The sequence below is a fragment of the Phascolarctos cinereus genome, unplaced genomic scaffold (genome assembly GCF_003287225.1).
Source record: "Phascolarctos cinereus isolate Bilbo 61053 unplaced genomic scaffold, phaCin_HiC Scaffold_726;HRSCAF=1367, whole genome shotgun sequence".
NCBI lineage: Eukaryota > Metazoa > Chordata > Mammalia > Diprotodontia > Phascolarctidae > Phascolarctos > Phascolarctos cinereus.
The window spans coordinates 359,991,038-360,010,373 of NW_027556098.1; the positions used below are offsets into that span (position 1 = coordinate 359,991,038).

The 19,336-nt window shown below is 45.7% G+C and overlaps 1 protein-coding gene across 1 annotated transcript; it reads left to right on the forward strand.

The window, feature by feature from the left end:
* Positions 1–7,139: 7,139 nt before the first annotated feature.
* Positions 7,140–18,583, forward strand: UTP11 (UTP11 small subunit processome component). Its single transcript, XM_020983614.2, has 8 exons — positions 7,140–7,753; positions 11,624–11,685; positions 13,069–13,171; positions 14,008–14,121; positions 14,423–14,516; positions 14,620–14,750; positions 17,862–17,972; positions 18,499–18,583. Exons 1-8 carry the CDS (start codon positions 7,691–7,693, stop codon positions 18,580–18,582), a joined length of 762 nt encoding a protein of 253 aa, XP_020839273.1. The 5' UTR covers positions 7,140–7,690; the 3' UTR covers position 18,583.
* Positions 18,584–19,336: the final 753 nt, after the last annotated feature.

Here is a 19,336-nt window from a genome sequence, read left to right on the forward strand (position 1 = left end):
TTCCAGATAAACTGGCTCCGGGGACAATTAAGAACAGAAATTAAAATCCCAGGAGAGCCTCTCCAGCCCCCTCCACGCCCACCCCCATTAGGTTTCTTTCCATTCTGAGGCTCTTGGCCTCTAATTCTGATTCTTTTTTTCTCTGGACCCAAGGGATTCAGATCAGTGCTAAATTTATTCTGAGCCCTGTGGTGAAAGAAAGCCTGCCCTGTAAGTCTTTTCATGTGGTCGTGGGGCAGATCCTTTTCAGTGTCTGTGCCCCAATTTCCTCATCTGTAAAATGAGGGGGTTGGCCTAGATGGTCTAAGTTTCCTTTCAACTGGGATGATCCATGAGGAGGCATCAATACTGGAGTACTGGAGGTCTAAGCCTTTGGCCACTGTTTTGTGGTCTGGCCTATGAGGGAGAGCCTGACCACTTAGAGGGAGGGGATTCTGCCCTGGGGAGGGGAGGGAACCCTGAGCGAAAAGGGAGCACTGAAGACTGGAATGGATTTTAGTATCCTGGTCCTTTTAGGGAAGAAAGTGATGGAGAAGAAACTAAAGGTTCATGGCAGAAGGAGGTTGAGTTGTTGCAGGGCTGGGAACCTAGGGACTGGAATGGCAGAAAAGAATGGAACAGATTCAGAGAACATCAGATCTGGAAGGAGCCTTAGACCACAGAGTAGTACCACAGCATGTCAGAGTGGCAAGGAACCTTAAAACATGGGTCAGACCTGGAAGGCAGCTCAAAGGTGATGTAGTGTGATCGACCATTTTACAGAGAGCGAAATTGAGGTCTCATTTGGAACAAGAGGCAGAGCCAGGGCTAGAATCCAGGTCTTCTGACTTACATCATAGATTTCATGCTGGAAGGAACCTTAGAGGCCATCTCATATAACTGCCTAACAGATGGGGAAACTGAGGCCAACAGACTTGCTTAGGGGCATGTAGGTAGTAATAGTGGTGGAATTTGCACCTGGACCCTTTGACTTTAAACACAACACTCATTCCATTGTACCAGGCTAGGTGGTACACTATGATATTACGTACTTATTATGTCAAAAGTTCTGTGCTCTGCACTGGAGGAGATACCAAGATTAAAAAAAAAAGTCCCTGTCCTCAAGGAGCTTACAGTTGGGTAGGGAAATGAGACTTGTACTCAAATAAGCATAATATAAAATAGAACATAAGAGCCCAAGAGAGGTAACAATGTAACAAGAGAATTAGGAGGCTGCAGACATCACTTTCAGCTGTCTGTGGCAGTCAGGGACCTTTGGGTCTTAAGGATGGGTATGTCTTAGGATAGTAGGATTTAGAATAGGGGTAGGGAACCTTCGGCCTCGAGGCCACATGCCGCCCTCTAGGTCTTTAAGTGCAGTTTGAATTCAGTCAAAGGGTTGCACTTGACGACCTAAAGGGCCACATGTGGCCTGGAGGCTGAAGGTTCCGCCGATTTAGAATTTAAATGGACCTTAGAGACCTAGTGTAATCACCTAATTTTGCAGTCAGTCAATACATGTTTATTAAGCACCTACTATTTGCTTAGTAGCAGGGATGTGAAAGAAGGTAAAAGACAGTCCCTGCCCTCAATGAGCTCACAGTCTAATAGGGGAGACCACATGCAAATACTTATGTACAAACAAATTATATGCAGGATAAATTGGGGGTAATCAGCAGAAGGAAAGCCCTAGCATTAAGGGAGATTGGGAAAGACTTGCTGGGGGGGAGTTTTAGCTGGGACTTGAAGAAAGCCAGAGAAATCAAGAAGCTGAGATGAGGCGGGATAGAATTTCAGGTGAGAAAAAGTGGGCTAGAGCAGGATTTGGCCAAGGTCACAAAGGTAGTAAATAGCAAGGCTGGAATTCAGAAGCAGTTCACTGCTCATTTTACTGGGCTGTGCTGTCTGTACTCTGGAATAGGCTGCAAAATTGGCCTTGTCTTTTTGCCCTCTTCCACAGCCCCAGGTCCCCACCTGGCCTGTCTCTGGCTTCTTTGGTCTTGGGGATAAGCCACCAGGGGACTCTGTGGGGTTCAGGCCACTTGGACTTTCTGTTCCCTCCTTCACTCCACCCTAGAGGCTTCATGGAACAGGTGCACTGGAGAAGCAGGCTGGTCAGGCAGCTGCCCCCAATCCACCCCTGGCAGCACGTGGATGTTGGCAGTGGGGGCGGAGGGAGGAGGAGTAATGTCCTGTAGGAGTTAGGAGGGGTCAGTCCCAGCATATGCATACCCTTCGTCCAGCCTGGACTTGGATTGGCTGAATAGGAAGGAACTTGGTTGCCCCGTGGTAGTGTGACCTTCTGTAAATGTGAAAAACTCTAAATGCGATGAAAACAGTTTTACTTTTCTTCTGTGATGGCTGGACTGTTTCTCTGCTCCAACCCCTCCTTTCTCCCACATCAAGAGAACTTCCTCCTCAGGATTAATTCGGTTATCTTTGCTTTGGGGTGCCACCTGCAGGTCCTGTAGGGGTGTGTGTGTGTGTGTGTGTGTGTGTGTGTGTGTGTGTGTGTAGAGGGGTGTCCAAGGGCACTATCTCTGGGCTAATATTGATCAGTAATGACATACCTTTAAATTTCCAGGAACCAAAGCAAAACCAACATTGCTTTGTATACCCCCAGAGGGGCCCTCCCAAAGGCCAGGTGGCTCGATGGGAAGAATATTGGAATGAAAGTCGGAAAGTCCGGGCCTGAGTTCCAGCTCTATACTTACTAACTGAGCCAAGTAACTTCACCTCTGAGTCTGTCTTCATCTGTAAAATGGGGATAATAATACTTGTCTTGCAGGGTTATGAAGATCAGATGACATAATTGTATGTGGAGGTACTTGAGAAGCCAGTACAGATATGAGGGATTATTCAGTAAATGGGTTTATGACTCTTGGGGGTGAGGTAGTACAATGAGTCTTTTCTCAGATTCCTATGCCTTGAGCTGGGGGGGGGGAGGGAGGGGGGAGAGGGGACAGGTAGCCTGCACAAGCAGTTTTTCCCAAGATCAGCCCAGCCCATCTAAATCTCCCTGGACAGTAGTGAGGACACAATTTCTCAAGATCTCTTTATCTGGAAGTTCTGATCAGAGTAATACAAGTCAATGTGGGGTGGACCTGGTGAGAGCTACCCTAGAGGGTGGAAACCCATTTCCCTGTAACCACTGGGCTGATCTAAGATTCCTCTGTCCCTGAGACTCTGTCCTTCAAACGTAGCTTTGTGACAGAGAACACAGGATGTGAAAGCTGGGAGGAGACTTAGAACAGAGAATGTCAGAGCTGGGAGGGGCTTGGGTCACAGACTGTCAGAGATGGAAAGAACTATATGGCATCTAGTTCAGCCCAATAACTTTATAGGTGGGAGACTGGCACATAGAGGGAAAGGGGTCATACAGATTACTATTGTCCATGGTCATACAGTTTATTAGTGGCAGAGTTCAGATGAAAACATAGGTCACCTGGCCCCAAGCCCAGTTGTCTTTGCATTGTACCACATTGCCCCTCTCATATCTGGAAGGAAACAACCAGAATGATTCATCAAGGCATTAGGGTGGGGGTGGGGACATCTAAAAGCAAGATATGGTCAGAGCTCAAAAATCTAACATGGTAGACAAGATGTGTGTGAGAAGTTAAGCAACGTTTGCAACTATGAACATGACATAACTTATATGACTATGCTATCTAGAACCCCCAAATTCTGAGGGTCTTAGAGAAGGGAGATGATTCTGTTGGGCCAGAGTTCTCAGGAAGCTTTAGTTCATGTTATGGAAGAAGCTCTGATCATAGTCTCAGTGACTAGGGGGTCCATGGTTCCCAGCTAACAGGTTGTCTTTGTAAGAGTTTATCCTGGTATAGAGGAGAGGGCTTTGGTTCTGGAGGGTCTTTATCCCCACCTCAGGACGGGGACAGATAACTTTGGGCACATCGTTGATCTTCTCTGGGCCTCAATTTCCTCAACAGTAAAATGAGAGGCTGAAGTAGAAGTTCTCTGTGGCTTCTTGAACTTTGGCTGTAGCTATGACCCTATAACCTTGTGTGAATAACTTGATTGGCTAAAAGGTGGGTTTGGGTTTAAGTTTCCAGCTTTTCAAAATGAGGGGTTGGCCTTAGATCCTTTAAAACTCTAAAATCCTGGGACCCCGAGTCCTGCCTCCTTTACTTAACAGGTAGGTGACTTTGGGCAAACAGAAACTATTTACATTGTTGGGCTCACAGGGTTGTAGTGGGAAAAGTGTGTTGCAAACCACAGCACAGAAATGAGAACTATTGTTATTCTGCTCTCTAGACCTCAGTTTCCTAATATGTAAAATGGGTATAAGAACATGTGCCTAGCTTCCCTCATAAGGTCTTATGGGGCCATACATGGATGTGAAAGTGGTTTGTAACCTGTAAACTACTATAAATACAGGAGGAATTTTAATTTATATGGCCAGGAGCCAGAGAAGCCTTAATTCTCATATTTAGGAGCAATTGTGGGTCAATTTCTTTTTGTTCCCATGACCAACCATGAACGGTAGCCAGTTATATGGGGCTACTTCAGCAACCCCAAAGCAGCAAATTAAACTCAGAACTATGGAAAAGGGTTAAACATTGTTAAGAGAATGTGAATTTGGGTTTCTTGTGTCTGGCTCAGCCTCCAGGAAGGGCCAACTCCATGTTTTGAGGTGCCAGCTCAAAGACGGTCTTATCCTTGATCTTGCCATGATGCACAAATGTGCTGTCTTTAAGTTCAAGAATTTTGAAATCTCCTTATCCAGTCATAATCTCTCGGCTTTTCACCTCTACTTCTGCCTTTTCTTACATAACTCTACTCTTCATCCACACTGCGACTGCCAATTTCTTTACCCCCTCAATTCTCTCTTAGGCCACCTCCCCTGCACTATCCTCTGTCCCCATCTTCCCCATATTTTCCCCATCTTCATCACTTGGTGAACCAATTCAACTCTATGTTATCATCTCTTGAAGGCCCCCCCCCACCCCATCATATCACTGATTACATCCAGCTAAGCCTCAGCCTTAGGTCACTCCTATTTGTCCCCCTTGCGCCTCCACACATGCTGCTGTACAAAGGTTACTCACACAACTGTTCTAACTGGGTTCACCAAAAATTTATGTTACACAACCCCAACAAGGCCCTCACTGCTGCTAGGCAATCCTGCTATATACCTCCCTCACTGACTCACTCTCCCACTCTCCTCAGTGGCTCTTCTAAACCTTTTCATCCCTCCTTTCACCTCCCATGGCTCCCCTTCCCCCACTCTCAGCTGAGAACTTGTCTCATATTTTACAAAAAAAAATGATCTCTCTTCTCCTCTCTTCCTCATCCCCTATCACACAGGTACCTTATGCCACTCTTTTCTCCTTCACCCCGTCTCACACGATGAAATGGCCTTACTCTTTACGGCTAACCCCTCTACTTGTTCAAGTGATCCCATTCTAACTTGTCTCTTCTAACAGACACCCTGTCATCTCCACTATTTCACATTTTCAAGCTATTCCTGTCTATTGGCTCATTCCCTACTGTTTACAAATATGCACAAATCTCTTTCATGCTTCCATCTCTGCTAACTATCATCCTATATCTCTTCTACCTTTTGGGGCTAAATTCCTCCAACAGCAGTCTATAACAGGTGTTTCCACTTTTTCTCCTCACTCTCTTCTTAACCCCTTAAAATCTGGTTTCCAACCTCACTGAAATTGCCCTCTCCAAAGTTACCAGTGATCTCTTAGCTGCCAAATCCAACCGTCTTTCTCAAACCTCTTTCTCCTCTACTTCTCTACAGCCTTTGACACTGTTGATCACCCTGTCCTTCTCTTTTCTATAGGTTTTTTGGACATGACTCTTTCCTGTTCTCCTCCTTCCTATCTGGCCCCTCCTCCTCAGTGTCCTTTTCCTGCATCCTCTTCCAGATCACACCCTCTAACTGTAGGTATCCATAGGGTTCTATCCTGGGCCTTCTCTTCTTCTTCTATTACTACTTCACTTGGTGATGTCATCAGTTCCCATGGATTTAACTGCCACCTCCATGCTGATAATTCTCCAATCTATTTACCCTGCCCCAACCTCTCTGCTGACCTCTTGTCTCTCCAAATGCCTTTCAGACATCTCAAACTGGATGTCCAGTAGATATCTTAAACTCAATATGCTCAAAAGGGAACTCATCTTCCCTCCCCCCCAACCCCCTGCCCTTGTATATTACTATACAGGACACCCCCATCTTTCCAGTCTCTCAGGCTTGCAACCTAGGAGTCATCCTCAGGGTCTCACTCTCTCACCCTCCATATCCAAGCTGTTGCCAAGGTCAATTTCACTTTTGTATTATCTCTTGTATACCTTCTGTCTTCTGACACTGTCACCATTCTAGTGCAGGCCCTTATCACCTCATGCCTAGATTATTGCAATGACCTACTGGTGAGTCTACCTGCCTCAAGTCCTTCCCCCCACTCCAATCAACCATCCATCCAGCCACCAAAGTGATTTTCTTTTTTTCTTTCTTTTTTTGGTGAGGCAATTGGGGTTAAGTGACTTGCCCAGAGTCACACAGCTAGTGAGTGTTATATGTCTGAGGCTGGATTTGAACTCAGGTCCTCCTGACTCCAGGGCCCGTGCTTTAGCCACTGCATCACCTAGCTGCCCCATAAGTGATTTTCTTAAAGCAGAGGTCTGTCATTGTCACCTCCCTATTCAATAACTCCAGTGGCTTCCTATGCCCCTTTAAGATCAAATACAAAATGCTGTGTTTGGCATTCAAAGCCCTTCATAACCTGGCCCCCTCCCACCTTTCCACTCTTCTTCCACCTTACTCTCCAATAGGATACTCTTCCACGCAGTGACACTGGGCTCCTGGCTGTTTCATGAACAGGACACCCCATCTCTTGTCTCTGGACATTCTCTCTGGCTGTCCTTCATGCCTAGAACGTTCTCCCTCCTCCACTCTAACTACTGACCTCCTTGGTCTCCTTTACGTCCCAACTAAAATCCTACCTTCTATAGAAAGCCTTCCCCCATCCCCTCTTAATTTCAGTGCCTTCCCTCTGTTAATTATTTACAATTTATCCCATATAGCATGCTTTGTTTGCATGTTGTCTGCCCTCTTAGATTGTAAGCTCCCCAAGGGCTATGGCTGTCTTTTAACTCTTTTTTGTACCCCCCAGCCATTAGCACAGTGCCTGGCACATGTTGTTGCTGTCCAGTCGCGTCTTGTTCTTCTTGGCAAAGATACTGGAGTGGTTTGCCATTTCCTTCTCCAGCTCATTCTACAGATGAGGAAACTGAAGCAGCGTCAAGTGACTTGGCCAGGATCACACAGCTAGTGAGTGTCTGAGTCCACATTCGAACTCAAGAAGATGTCTTCCTGATTTCCCGGCGCTTTAACCACTGCACCAGCTAGCTGGCATATAGTACGCGCTAAACAAAGTGTTATACATTGATTTACAGCCAAGGACTAGCAGAGCACGAAGTCTTAGGCGGTGGAACGTGAGAGCTGGCAATCAACAACGGGCGAGATGTCACGTGGCTCCACCCCAAGAGAAACTACATTTCCCAGAAGGGCTTTCGAGTAGCCCTAGGTTTGGCGACGACTCTTCCGAAGAGGTCCGAGTTCGATAGGCTGTGCGGTGAAAGTGGGAGGGGCCATCCAGTGGCGCGGCCTGTTTCCTGCGCGGCGGCTGAGGCGGAGCGGTAGTCGGAGGTGCGTCTTGGGCTCTCGGAAGAGGGAAGCGACATGTCGGCAGCGTTTAAAAAGGCAGCGAAGTCCCGGCAGCGGGAGCACCGGGAACGAAGCCAGGTATGACCCCCTCCCTCCTTCCCTGCGGCTCCTCGGGTTTCCAACCCCGCCGTGACTCCGTGGTGCGGGTCCGGCTTTTTTTCACTCGGAGTTCAGCCTGGCGCGTGCGCACATCTTGGGCCGGCTCCTGGTCGGCGTTTCCGCCGCCTCATTTGCATACCACGCTCTCTGGGCTCCTACTTGGTGGAACCATCTAATGTCTATTTCGAGGGGTCTAGGGGCCTAGAAGCCCAGGCTCCAGATGCTTGAGTTCTGGAGAGGGCTAGCGGGAGCTAACTTACGCTCTGCATAGAGGTAGTGGCAGAGTTAGGATCAGGACGAGGACCCGGACCCAGATTCCCTAACTTTGAGGCCAGGGCTAAATTCAACGAATTTTTGTTATCTTGCATTTATTCTGTGACTAGAAAGCTGGCCTGGGAATCAGGGAGACTTGGGTTCAAGTCTCACCTGTTAGGTTGGCAGTCCGACCCCGGGCAGGCCATTCTCAATGCTGTATGCGTCTCTAATGCTTGAAAGTTTTAGAGAACGTGCCAGGTAGCGTCTGTAGAGGTAGCGTCTTCATCTGTGAGTCCCATTTTACAGGTGAGGAAACTGAGACCGGGGGAAGTTAAGTGAACTGCTCAAGATCACACACAGTTCATAAAATGGATTAGCCAGGAGTCAAATCCAGGCCCTGTGATTATAGGTCCAGAGTTCTTTCCTCTGTTTGGTGTTCAAAGCCCTTCATAACCTAGTTCCTTCCCACTTTTCCAGGCTTCATGCACCTTATTCCCCAACACCCCAGTGACCCTGGCCTCAGCCTGTTCGATGAACAAGACACTCCATCTCTCAGCTCTGGCCATTTTCTCTGGCTGTCCCCCAAACCTGGAATGCTCTCCCCTCCTCATCTCCACCTACTGACTTTGCTGGCTTCCTTTAAGTGCCAACCATCTTCTATGGGAAGCCTTTCCCAACCCCTCTTAATGCTGTTGCCTTCTTTCTGTTATTTCCTAGGTATCCTATATATAATTTGTTCATATTTGTTCGCTTGTTGTTGCCTCCATTAGATTTTGAATTCTGAGGGCAGAGACTGTCTTTTGCTTCTTTTTAGATCGCCAGTCCTTAGCACAGTGCCTAGCACATAGTAGGGCCTTAATAAATGTTTACAGACTGGCTCATTTAACACCGTAATCACTTTGCTGGGGTGGTATAGTATGAGAGTCTTCTATGGTTAATTAGGAGACCTGAGTTCTGTCATCCTTTCTGTTATCCACAAACATTTCTTTTTCTTTTTGGTGAGGCAGTCGGGGTTAAGTGATTTGCCCAGGGTCACCCAGCTAGTTAAGTGTCAAGTGTCTGAGGCCACATTTGAACTCAGGTCCACCTGACTCCAAGGCTGGAGCTCTATGCACTGCACTACCTAGCTGCCCCATCTATAAGCATTTCTTAAGCTCTTCATATGTGCTAAACTGAGGGGATAAAAAGAAAAGGCAAAAAACAGTCCATGCCATCAAGGAGCTCATATTTGAATAGCGGAAACGACATGCAAGTAACTATGTACATCCAAGTTATATACAGACTAAATTGGAGATGATTAGTAGGGGAGGTTTCTAGCATTAAATGGCACCAGGAGAGGGTTCTTGCTGAAGGCAGGAGTGAGCTGAGACTTGAAGGAAGCCAGGGAAGCGAAGAGGTGGAGGTGAGGAGGGAGAGAATTCTGGGCATGGGGGACAGCCAGTGAAAATGCTCAGAAATGTCAGGGTTGAAAGCTGGATTGTCAAGTGTTCAAGAACTCCCAGGAGGCCAGGATTACTGGATTATAGAGTAAGTGAGGGGGTGGGGGGCAAAGTATAAGAAGCCTGGAAAAGTAGGAAGGGGCCCAAGTATGAAGATCTTTAAATGCCAGACAGATTGGATTCTGGGGTAATAGGGATCATCCGGTAGCTTCTTTGGGCAGGGCTGGGCTGTGCCCCGAAGTGGCTTGCTTTGAGCAAGCAATTGGTTCATTGGATTGAGAGCTTTTAGAGATCATCTAGTTCAGTCCCCTTACAGATGATGAAATCTGGGCCTCGAGAGGTTAAGTGACTTTCCCAAGGTTACATGACTTGACATCTGGTGTTCTTTCCAGAGTAGGCTGCTAATACTCTCTGGGCCTCAGTTTCATCATTTGTAAAATGAGGAGATCGGACAAGATGTTCTGGAAGAATCCTTCTAGCTCCAACGTTCTGTGGTTAGAGTTGACCTCCTGGATGATAGGGAGCTGTTGAAGGGGAGTGATATGATAAATGTGCTTAATTCTCTCCCCCTGCCCCCATTCTTCTGATTGATACACGTCTTCCAAGGACAGATCCTGACTCCTGAATCCCTTGTTGATGGATACTTTTCCCCCTCCATTCTTCCTAACTTCCATTCTTCCCACTACATTTTTCCTTTAATTTATTCTTCAAATCTTTTGTTCTTATGTCACATTCATTGCCTGTTACGTTCATCCGTGCTGTACCTAGCGAGCCTTCTCTTTTAATAGATTAAAAAAGAAAAAAAAACATTCAGGAAATTAAATGACTCATAGACCTATCCTGACACTGAATGCAATATTGTAGACCTGAAAGCCCCTACTTCACCATCAAAAGAGAATTGTCACTGGGCCAAGTGTGGTCATTCTGATGACCACTGTCAGTTTCACTTGATTGTTCCTTTCATTTACATTGCTTTAGTCAGTGTGTATGTTGTTTTCATGGTTCTGCTGACTTCATTCTTCTGGAGTTCACATTAGTCTTTCATGTTTCTCTGAATGTTTCGTTTTCATTGGTTTTTTTTAGTGCAGTAAATATTCCACCACGTTAATGTGTCACAATTTACTTAGTTCTCCAGTACACTGGATATCTACTATTTTGACAAACTTATCTTCTGTAGATGGAATAAAGACTATATCTTTCACGTATAAGTATTACTGTTTTTCAAATGTTTGTGGGTGCTGTTGTGATGAATAGAATATAATTTCATTTAAAAGCAACATTGATTTCATAGAGGTTTTTGTTATATTTTTCTTCATTAATGGTTATTTGGTACATTCACCATCATGTGGGGATGTTACATTTTTTGATGTTTAAAAGGCTTCTTTTACTTGAAAAAGTTGGGAACCATTTGGATAGGGAATTTTTAAAGTCCTTTCCTGCTCTAAATGCTCAGACCAGATGGTTATGAAGTATGTGACCGTAGAGGAGGGATCTATGGGGAAAAAGGCATGGATTTACCAAAGATACTCCTTTTTGAAAGGATGACAGAACACGATGAACCATCTCATAAATGTGCAGTATATTAGTAGACTTCTTAACGTCAGATCAATCCATAAAAAAAGTCTACTTCTTACTACAACCACTCCTATAGTGTCAGAGTAACAGATACACGTTCAGGCCCCTCCCCCCCTTCCGCAATTCCATCCTTGTAGCCAGCCTCCCTACCAGGGGTGTTCTCCTTCAGGTAGAAAGCTTTCCCTACCTTCCCTAAGATTTGCTGGGACACTAGACATACGCATTATATTCCCTCTGCTTGGTTTTCTACAAACTCTTGGATCCAATTCACATTAATTTTAGTTCTGTTGGCAACTGCTTACATGGTGCACAGTCATTGTTGCCTCCCTCTGTCCTTAATTGGCTAGAAAGCCTGCCATGGCCAAGCTTTTAAACCTGCTGGCGCCCAGCTCGATGTATCTTGTCCTCTGGCAGAGGATAGGTATGGAGGAATCGGGGAGGGAGGGAAGCTGGAGCACAGGGATGGCTCCAAGGACATGGCTTTACTTGTCTCTTCAGAGGGGCTGGTGACAGTCAGATGGGAGCTTTATTGAGTGTGTAGTGTGCTGGGGAAACCAAACACCGTGTTTTTGTCTTCTAGCCTGGCTTTCGAAAACATCTGGGCTTTCTGGAAAAGAAGAAAGATTATAAACTTCGTGCCAAGTGAGTTGATTCTTCTGTTCAAGCTCCTGCAAATAACATGATAGTCTTGAAGCACTGCGACAAAATTGCTCCAGTTCCAGAAGGGGATGTTTCCTGCCATTGATTGTAGCCAAACCTTTGGCAGCCCCTCAGACACTTTTTCCTGGCCCCACACTGGTCTCTTAGTTTAGGCATAGTAATATTTGTAGCAACTCCAGTTGCAACATTTTGTTCCAGATTCATTTCCTCAAAGTGACTTTGTTTGTGATGGTCTTGGTATTTGAGCCAAAAAACAGGTTTTTTTCCTCTCCAGTCCTTGAAATGCCAGATAGCATCTCAGTATCCAGTTGTTCCATCTCTTACATCCCCATGAGGTGTGGATGTGGGAGAGTTTGTGATCCAGATGTGAAAGTTGGGGCTACAGTGACTGCCCTCCCCTCCCACCCTTCCCCCCATGATAATGAATCCGTGATAGCACAGTTAGCACCATTGTTGTCGTCAAATGCTTGCTAGTGACCTTTCTTGGTCATTCCACAGGATGGCCCAGGTCTTCCTTGTACCTCCAGTACAAAATGGGAGGAGCATTTTATGGAATTTTGAAGGCCCATCAGTTCCCGAGGGAGGTGGTGGGGCCTGGTGCTAAATCAGGGATCCAGAAGACTCATCTTCTCCTGGTTGCTGTATGACCTTCAGTGGGACACAGTGTCTCTGACAGTTGGTTTCCCCAGCTGTAAAATGGGCATGATGGTATCTGCCTTATCTACACTTGTTGTCTTTGTCACTCTGGAATCATGTTCTTTCTGTCCGTGACCCCATCTGGCATCCAGACCCCCCCCCCAGATGCTTAGTTTCTCACTTTGTGAGGCTCTTGGCTTCTTGAGTGACAGGAATGTTGCTAAACTGAAGTAGGCCAGGTAGCCCAAGTTGGGTATGACAGGCTGGGAGAGAGGGCGGTCATACGATAACTGATGTATAGATAACTTCTGACCTTTGACAGAGTCCTTTACATCTACCACCTGACTGACCCTTAGAGCTACCCTAGAAATAAGCAGTGCTGCTGTTATTCTCAGTGTATGGATGAAGAAGTCAAGGTCTAGAGAAGTTAAATGACTTACCAAGATTCCATGGCAAGTAAGTGGCCAGGCTGAGAGTTGAACCTTGGTCTTCTTACTATCTGTGGCTTCTGTGACATAGATTGTACTTTGATTTGATGAAGAGAAATGAACTGGATGGAATATCTTTCATTTGCAAGAGAGATGTTGACAGTTGCTGAATTGCTTTGGGGCTACAGTGAACTGTGGGCTTTGTTGTCCATGAACTTTCAGATCCCTGTCCAAGCTGCTTGTTGGGATTGATCTGGTCTGAGGAAGCCATTTAGTAAACACTGTTTAATGTGTTTTTCAGTGACTACCACAAGAAACAGGAGCATCTCAGAGCCCTTCGGAAGAAGGCTCTGGAAAAAAATCCTGATGAGTTTTACTTTAAGATGACTCGGGTTCAACTCCAGGTCAGTGTCTGATTGACCCAGAAGTATTCATTGAGTATCTTGCCATTGTGGGAAGGGTGGTAAGGCTAATCCTGGGCTAATCTCCAGTTTACCTATCATCACACTTATTGTCCAACAGAGAGGCTTTTGGGGGCTGGGTATGAATCATTTTATGTTAGTGGTTGCTCTGAAGAGAAGGTATATGAATGGCAAAATGAGTTTGTGCCACATACACTTAGTGTAGGAAGAGGAGCAGGAGGGGATAAGCATGGATACCTTCATAAGTAAAAAAAGACTTGGTGGTCCTAGTGGATCTCAGACCCAGTATGATTCAGTAATGGGATGTGGCCATTGAATAAGGTAATGTACTTTTTGCCAGTGTCACTATAAGAAGGCTTTTGTCCAGAATCAGAGCAGTGATGGTCTGACTGTCCCCCCTGCCCACATCTGCAGTATTTTATCTACCTCTGGGTGCCACATTTTAGGAGGGACAAGTTGAAGTCCTTCTAGAGGAAGATAACCAGGATGGTAAAGGGTCTCAAAACCCTATCAGATGAGGAGGATTTGTGAAGTAGAGAAGACTTTGTGGGGAGTGATTGTTTTCTTAAACTATCTAAAGGTATGTTAATATTGAAAAAGGATCAGACTTACTCAGCGTGACCCTCGAGGGCAGAACTAGGGTTAATGGGGACCTTTAGGAGAAGGCACATAAGGGAGACGGGCTTCCTGCACAACGCAGGCTGAGCTGAGCTGTCTGTGAGGGGAGTGACCTCCTTTAGAGAGGCCTGGGCCACCTGTGGGACTCCTTAACTACTCCTTGGGTGGTTAATTTAGTGGGTGGTTGAACCGACTTTTAGGATGGGGTCCACGTGGTCAAGCAGCCCAAGGACGAGGTGACCGATGAGCAGCTGAAGGTGATGAAGACTCAGGACATCAAATATGTGGAGATGAAGAGGGTGGCAGAAGTCAAGGTAGTATGGGGAGCATTCTCTCCTGATGTTTCCCTCTTGTTAAAATGGAGTCCTGCATGGGCTTGTGGGCCTCAGTTCCATTCTGGGAGAGTGTGACGTCACTGAAGAATGATCCTCAGCCGAGCTGGGTCTTGGGTGGACAGAAGCTTGCCCAGGTGAAGTCTCAGCACCTGCGAGTGCACTTCTTCTTTGCTTGTTGGGAATGTGGGCTGGGGTAGGGGGAGGTGGGCAAGGGTAGCCTTTGAGACTTGTGGGCTGAGACCCTAGAGTCCAGGCCGATGTGCCCTTGACTTTCCTTTAGAAAATTGAACGCCTGAAATCGGAGCTCCACCTGCTGGAGGCCTCAGGAAAGCAGAAGAACAAGCACGTGTTCTTCTTTGACACCAAAAAGGAAGGTAGGGGGCGCCCTGAGGACTCGGGGGCTTGGGTGAGGGTCCCGGCCTGCGGGCTGTCACTGTGGTGCGGTGACTCAGGAAGCTCTCCCTCTCTGCACTTTAGTTAAAGAGTTTGATATTGCGACTCACCTGCAGACGGCCCCCGAGCTAGTGAAGAGAGTCTACAACCGGCCGAGGATAGAGACCTTGAAGAAAGAAACAGTGAAGGGTGTGACGAAGCGGAGCCAAATCGAGGTGCTTTGTGCCTCAGTTCTGTTCATTCAGCTCAAGGGGAGTGGGAGGACTTTTTTTTTCCTTTTTGCCACCTTGTATAACAAAGATACTTGTTATAAACTCTTGATTTCTGAGACTGGAAACTGGCTCACAGTCTGGTTTGTTTGGAGAGGATGATGGTAGTTTTGTGGTGGCTAGAGTCAGGAAGTCCTGAGTTCAGATCTAGCCTCAGACACTTACTAGCTGGGTGACCCTGAGCAAGTCACCGAACCTCTGTCTGCCTCAGTTTCCTAATCTATAAAATGGGGATAATAACCAGAACCTACATCTAGGGTTGTTGTGAGGATAAAAATGAGATTTAAAAAAAAGTCTCTTTTAAATGAGATATTTATATAGCGCTTCATAAACCTTAAAGTGCTGTGCAAATGCTAGTGATTATTATTTTGGTGCTAAAGATGCGATTGGGTAGAGCTACTAATGCAGGTTTGGACCCGCTGGACTTGTAGACCCCCAGTTTTTGGATTTTTTTAAAAATAGAATTTTAGTGCTGGAAGGCACTAAAGTTATTAGTCCAACTCCCTCATTCTACAAATGAAGAAACTGAGCTGTAGAGAGGGGAAGTGATTTCTGCCAGTTCATATAACTAGTGAGGGGCAGAGCCAGAACAGAAAGCTTCTGGCTTCTAATCCAGGTTTCAGGGTTCTTTTTTGTTCTAAAACTAATCAGACTAATTGTATGTGTAGAGTGTTGGATTTGGAGTCAGATCTTAATTCAAATCATGTCTCAGACATTTATTAATTGTGTGACCCTGGGCAAGTCACTTAACTTCTGCCTCAGTTTCCCTATCTGTAAAGTGAGGTTAATAATAGCCCCCTAACCCACAGGGTTGTTGTGAGAATCTAATGAGGTAACATAAGTAAAGTGTTTGCAGACCTCAAAGTGTTGTATACATTGGGGCTTCTAGATGGCACCATAGTGCACAGAGCTGGGCCTGGAGTCAGGAAGACTCATCTTCCCGAGTTCAGATGTAGGCTCAGACACTTACTAGCTGTGTGACCCTGAGCAAGTCACTTAACCCTGTTTGCCTCAGTTTCCTCATCTGTAAAATGTTCTGTAGAAGGAAATGGCAAACCACTCCAGTATCTTTGCTGAGAAAACCCCAAATGGAGTCATGAAGAGTCAGATACCACTGAAAAACAACTGAAGAACAAAAATTTGTTGTTATAAATAATAACAAATGAGATTATTGGTAAATTTGAGTACAGTCAAGGGATCATTCTTCCTCTATTGGGACAAGATATGTCACAAGTGCTAAAAATGTTTAAAATGTATAAGTGAATCTATTGAGGGACTAGGTAATCTCTGGGATTCCTTCCATCAGTAACATTCTCTGATCCTAGGGAAGAGGTTATCATTGAAGGATACAGCACTTGGACTATTTTGGTCTGAGGCCTTGTATGTAGCAGTGATTATGTATCTCCCTGTGGGCCCCTCCCCGCAAGTTTTTTGGTTATAAATAATAACTCACATTTCTAGAGTAGCAGTTGACAAGATGCTTCCATGCCCACCATCTTACTTGATCCCTACAACAGTGCTTGAAGGTGGTCTTTCTCCCTTAGTTTTTGGATAAGGAGATTGAAGCTCAGGGAGCTTGTCATTTGTTTGGGTCACTCACAAAGCTCAGATATTGTACAGTTGGTGCCAGAGCCTGGGTCTTCTCTCCACCACGAAGCCCACCACACCTCAGTGATGAATTTCTGTTGGGTTTTCCCTTGTGACTCTCTTCCATGATTGTGATTGGGTTTATGAAGCATGATGCTTGGTTTCTCAGAGAATTGAAATCTCAGTTCTGATTCATTGAAAAAAAAAATTTGTGAGTTTCAAGCAGACAGCTGTTCTGTTGTGATTTGAATCATTTACACAGCATCAGCTTTGCCTCCAATGTTTAATTCACAGCAGTTTCTTCTAGCTCAGAGGCAGCTAAACTTGCTTTAGTAATATAAATACCCCTAATTAGTTTGAATATATTGGGCAATCCCATAAATTTGACAGCGTGTGCAATAAAGTGAAAACAAAAGCTGTCTGAAACCGCTGTTGGGAGACTGTGGTATAGTTGGTGAATTGTCGTCATCTCAGGTCCAAGAATATTCCCTCTACATACACAGCAGTTGGAGCAGCCAGGCTGGTTTTCTGGCATTACCCTCTTTGTGAAATAGTTTTGGTAATAGTTAAGTGTGTCATTGACCTTTCCTGAGTATTAAATGCTGGTCCCCCGAGATTGCTGTCTGTCACTACCTGGTTGCATTGCTTTGCCCCAGTGGATGGGGAGGAGTGGAAAGAGGTAGGGTGCTGGGGCATGCCCTGTTCCCTTGTTTTAGCTAGCAGTGTTTGTCCCTTGTGATCGGGGCTGTTTGAGGCATTCTGCTCAAGGTGGATGGACTGGAAGAGGATAGCCTCTTCACTCCTGTTACTCTAGAGCTAAACATTTGGCAGAGCTTTGGTGCCACATTAGGTAGTGACTGTGTCTCTGAAAAGGGGCATGTAAGGAAGGGTCAGCAGGGAGAAGCTTCAGAATTTGGGCAGGGCCATTTCTTTTTTTTCCTGAAGTTTTTTCAGAATCTCATGGAGTGCCTACAAAAGGACCAGGCCATACTTTCCCAGCCACTTCTGTTGGCCTTGAGATGTTCAGATCCCAGACAGACCATGGAAGTGGTTGGAGGGAGGAGAGGGAGGGGAAGGTTGGAGTTAGGAGGTTCTGAGTTTGGGTTTCGTCTCCTGCTTACATGCTCTGTGACCTTGTGCAAGTCACTTCTCTTAGTCTGAGTTTCCTGCATAATGGGGCTAATGATCAGTCACCTCATAGGGTTGCTGCCCTCGGTAATGATGCCCTTGGGTAAACAGAATTGATCTACAAAAGGGTGCTGTGATTATTGGAGGTTCCAAATGAGCGCAGTCCCCCAAACTCAGAGCAATTCATCCATTGCCTCGTAGCGAGGTCCTGGTGGAGTCATGAAAAGAGCTTATTTAAGCCTTGGTAGATCTGGCCTCCCGTTGGGCTCCGAAACATTTCTTAGTGACTTTTACTCCATTTGTTTGTTTTGCTGAAAATAGTTGTATATTTTTCTCTTATAGAAGCTAGCTAGAGAGAGGAAAAGGCAATACAGCCTCCTGAAGCAACGTATCGAGAGGGAGAAGGAATTGTTTGTTATTGCACAGAAAATCCAAACACGCAAAGATCTTCTGGTGAGTAGAGAAAAGCCTCAGGCCTTCGTTTCTTTTAAAGGTCTTAACTGAGACTGGATTTCATCTGTGTGTAAATCAGGTGCGGTGAAAATGTCTGCTCCTTAGGGGCACAGTTTGAGCCAATGTCTGTTACTCTGGGAGTGTTGAAATGTTCCTTGATTAAGAAGGTAATAAGGGGGTTATTAGTCAGTGCTTTGGAACAGCATAGGGTAGGAACGGGCAGCATTTGAACTTTATAGCTTATGAATAGCTCTCCGTAACATTTAAACAGGTTAACAAAACAGTGAGTGCCACTCACTGGTGTTTAAAAATAGACGATATTGTGTAGTTAAATAGCAGAGCTGAAGAGTCTAAGATGACACTTCCATGTTATTATCATCTATCCACTAAATGTCAGACTCTTTAGATACTCATAGACTTTTAGTTACTTTCACATAAATAGCCTATTCAGTTGTTTCTCTGTTTTTGAGACCTTCTTCTTCAACCCCCCCCCCAATTGTACTAATTTTTTCCCTCTGTTTTGCAGGATAAAACCCCCAGAGTGAAGGTGAAGAATGAAACAGTCAACTCCCCAGCTATTTACAAATTTAAAAGTCAACGAAAACGTTAAATTCTTGTTGTCTAAGTCTGGTCATTCTTTAGGCACAAGAATTCTATTTTTCTAATAACTTGTGATTCTGTTAAACAGGATTTTCCTCCTTGTGGCTACAGTATGGATGAACAAAATAAGTTCATTTGCAAATACACTTTCTGCCTCCTCAGAAGTGACACGACAGCTTTCTGAGGAGGTTTTTATTTTTTTAATTACCTTGGGCTAGAGTATGGGCTGGGGTCCCATGAAAGCAGAGGTCCAGGAACGCCTTTCCCCTTGCTGAGGCAGCTCAAATCAGAACAGACCTGGCTCCTTGCCCCTGCCCTGTGCTCTAGTGGAGTTCCCATGATTCAGAGGCCACAAATGGCTTGGCATGGCCCTCTCACCCTGGGGACACAGGCCTCAGGCTGCAGCAGCTCCCCCCCCCCCTTCCCCAAGAATCACACCTGCTTCTTGTGCCCTTGTAGGGATTGTGGGCTTGAGGCCTGACAGGACTGAGCATGCTTAGAGCAGATGGTTGGGGGTGGGGGTGGGGGAGAGTGCTCTGGGAGGCTTGCTCACACTCCACCAGTGCCCTGGAGGGGGAACAGCTGTGGGTAGATTTTAATGATTTTTTTTTCCTTTCTATCATTATTAACACTTAACAAGTGCCCATGATTGCCAGCCCCAGTACAGAACCGAGTGTGAGGTGGCCTCTTTCTGCAAGGATCACCTAATAGAATTGAGGCACAGCCTTGAAAAGAGAAGGGAATGTATAAAGGTCAGAGAAACT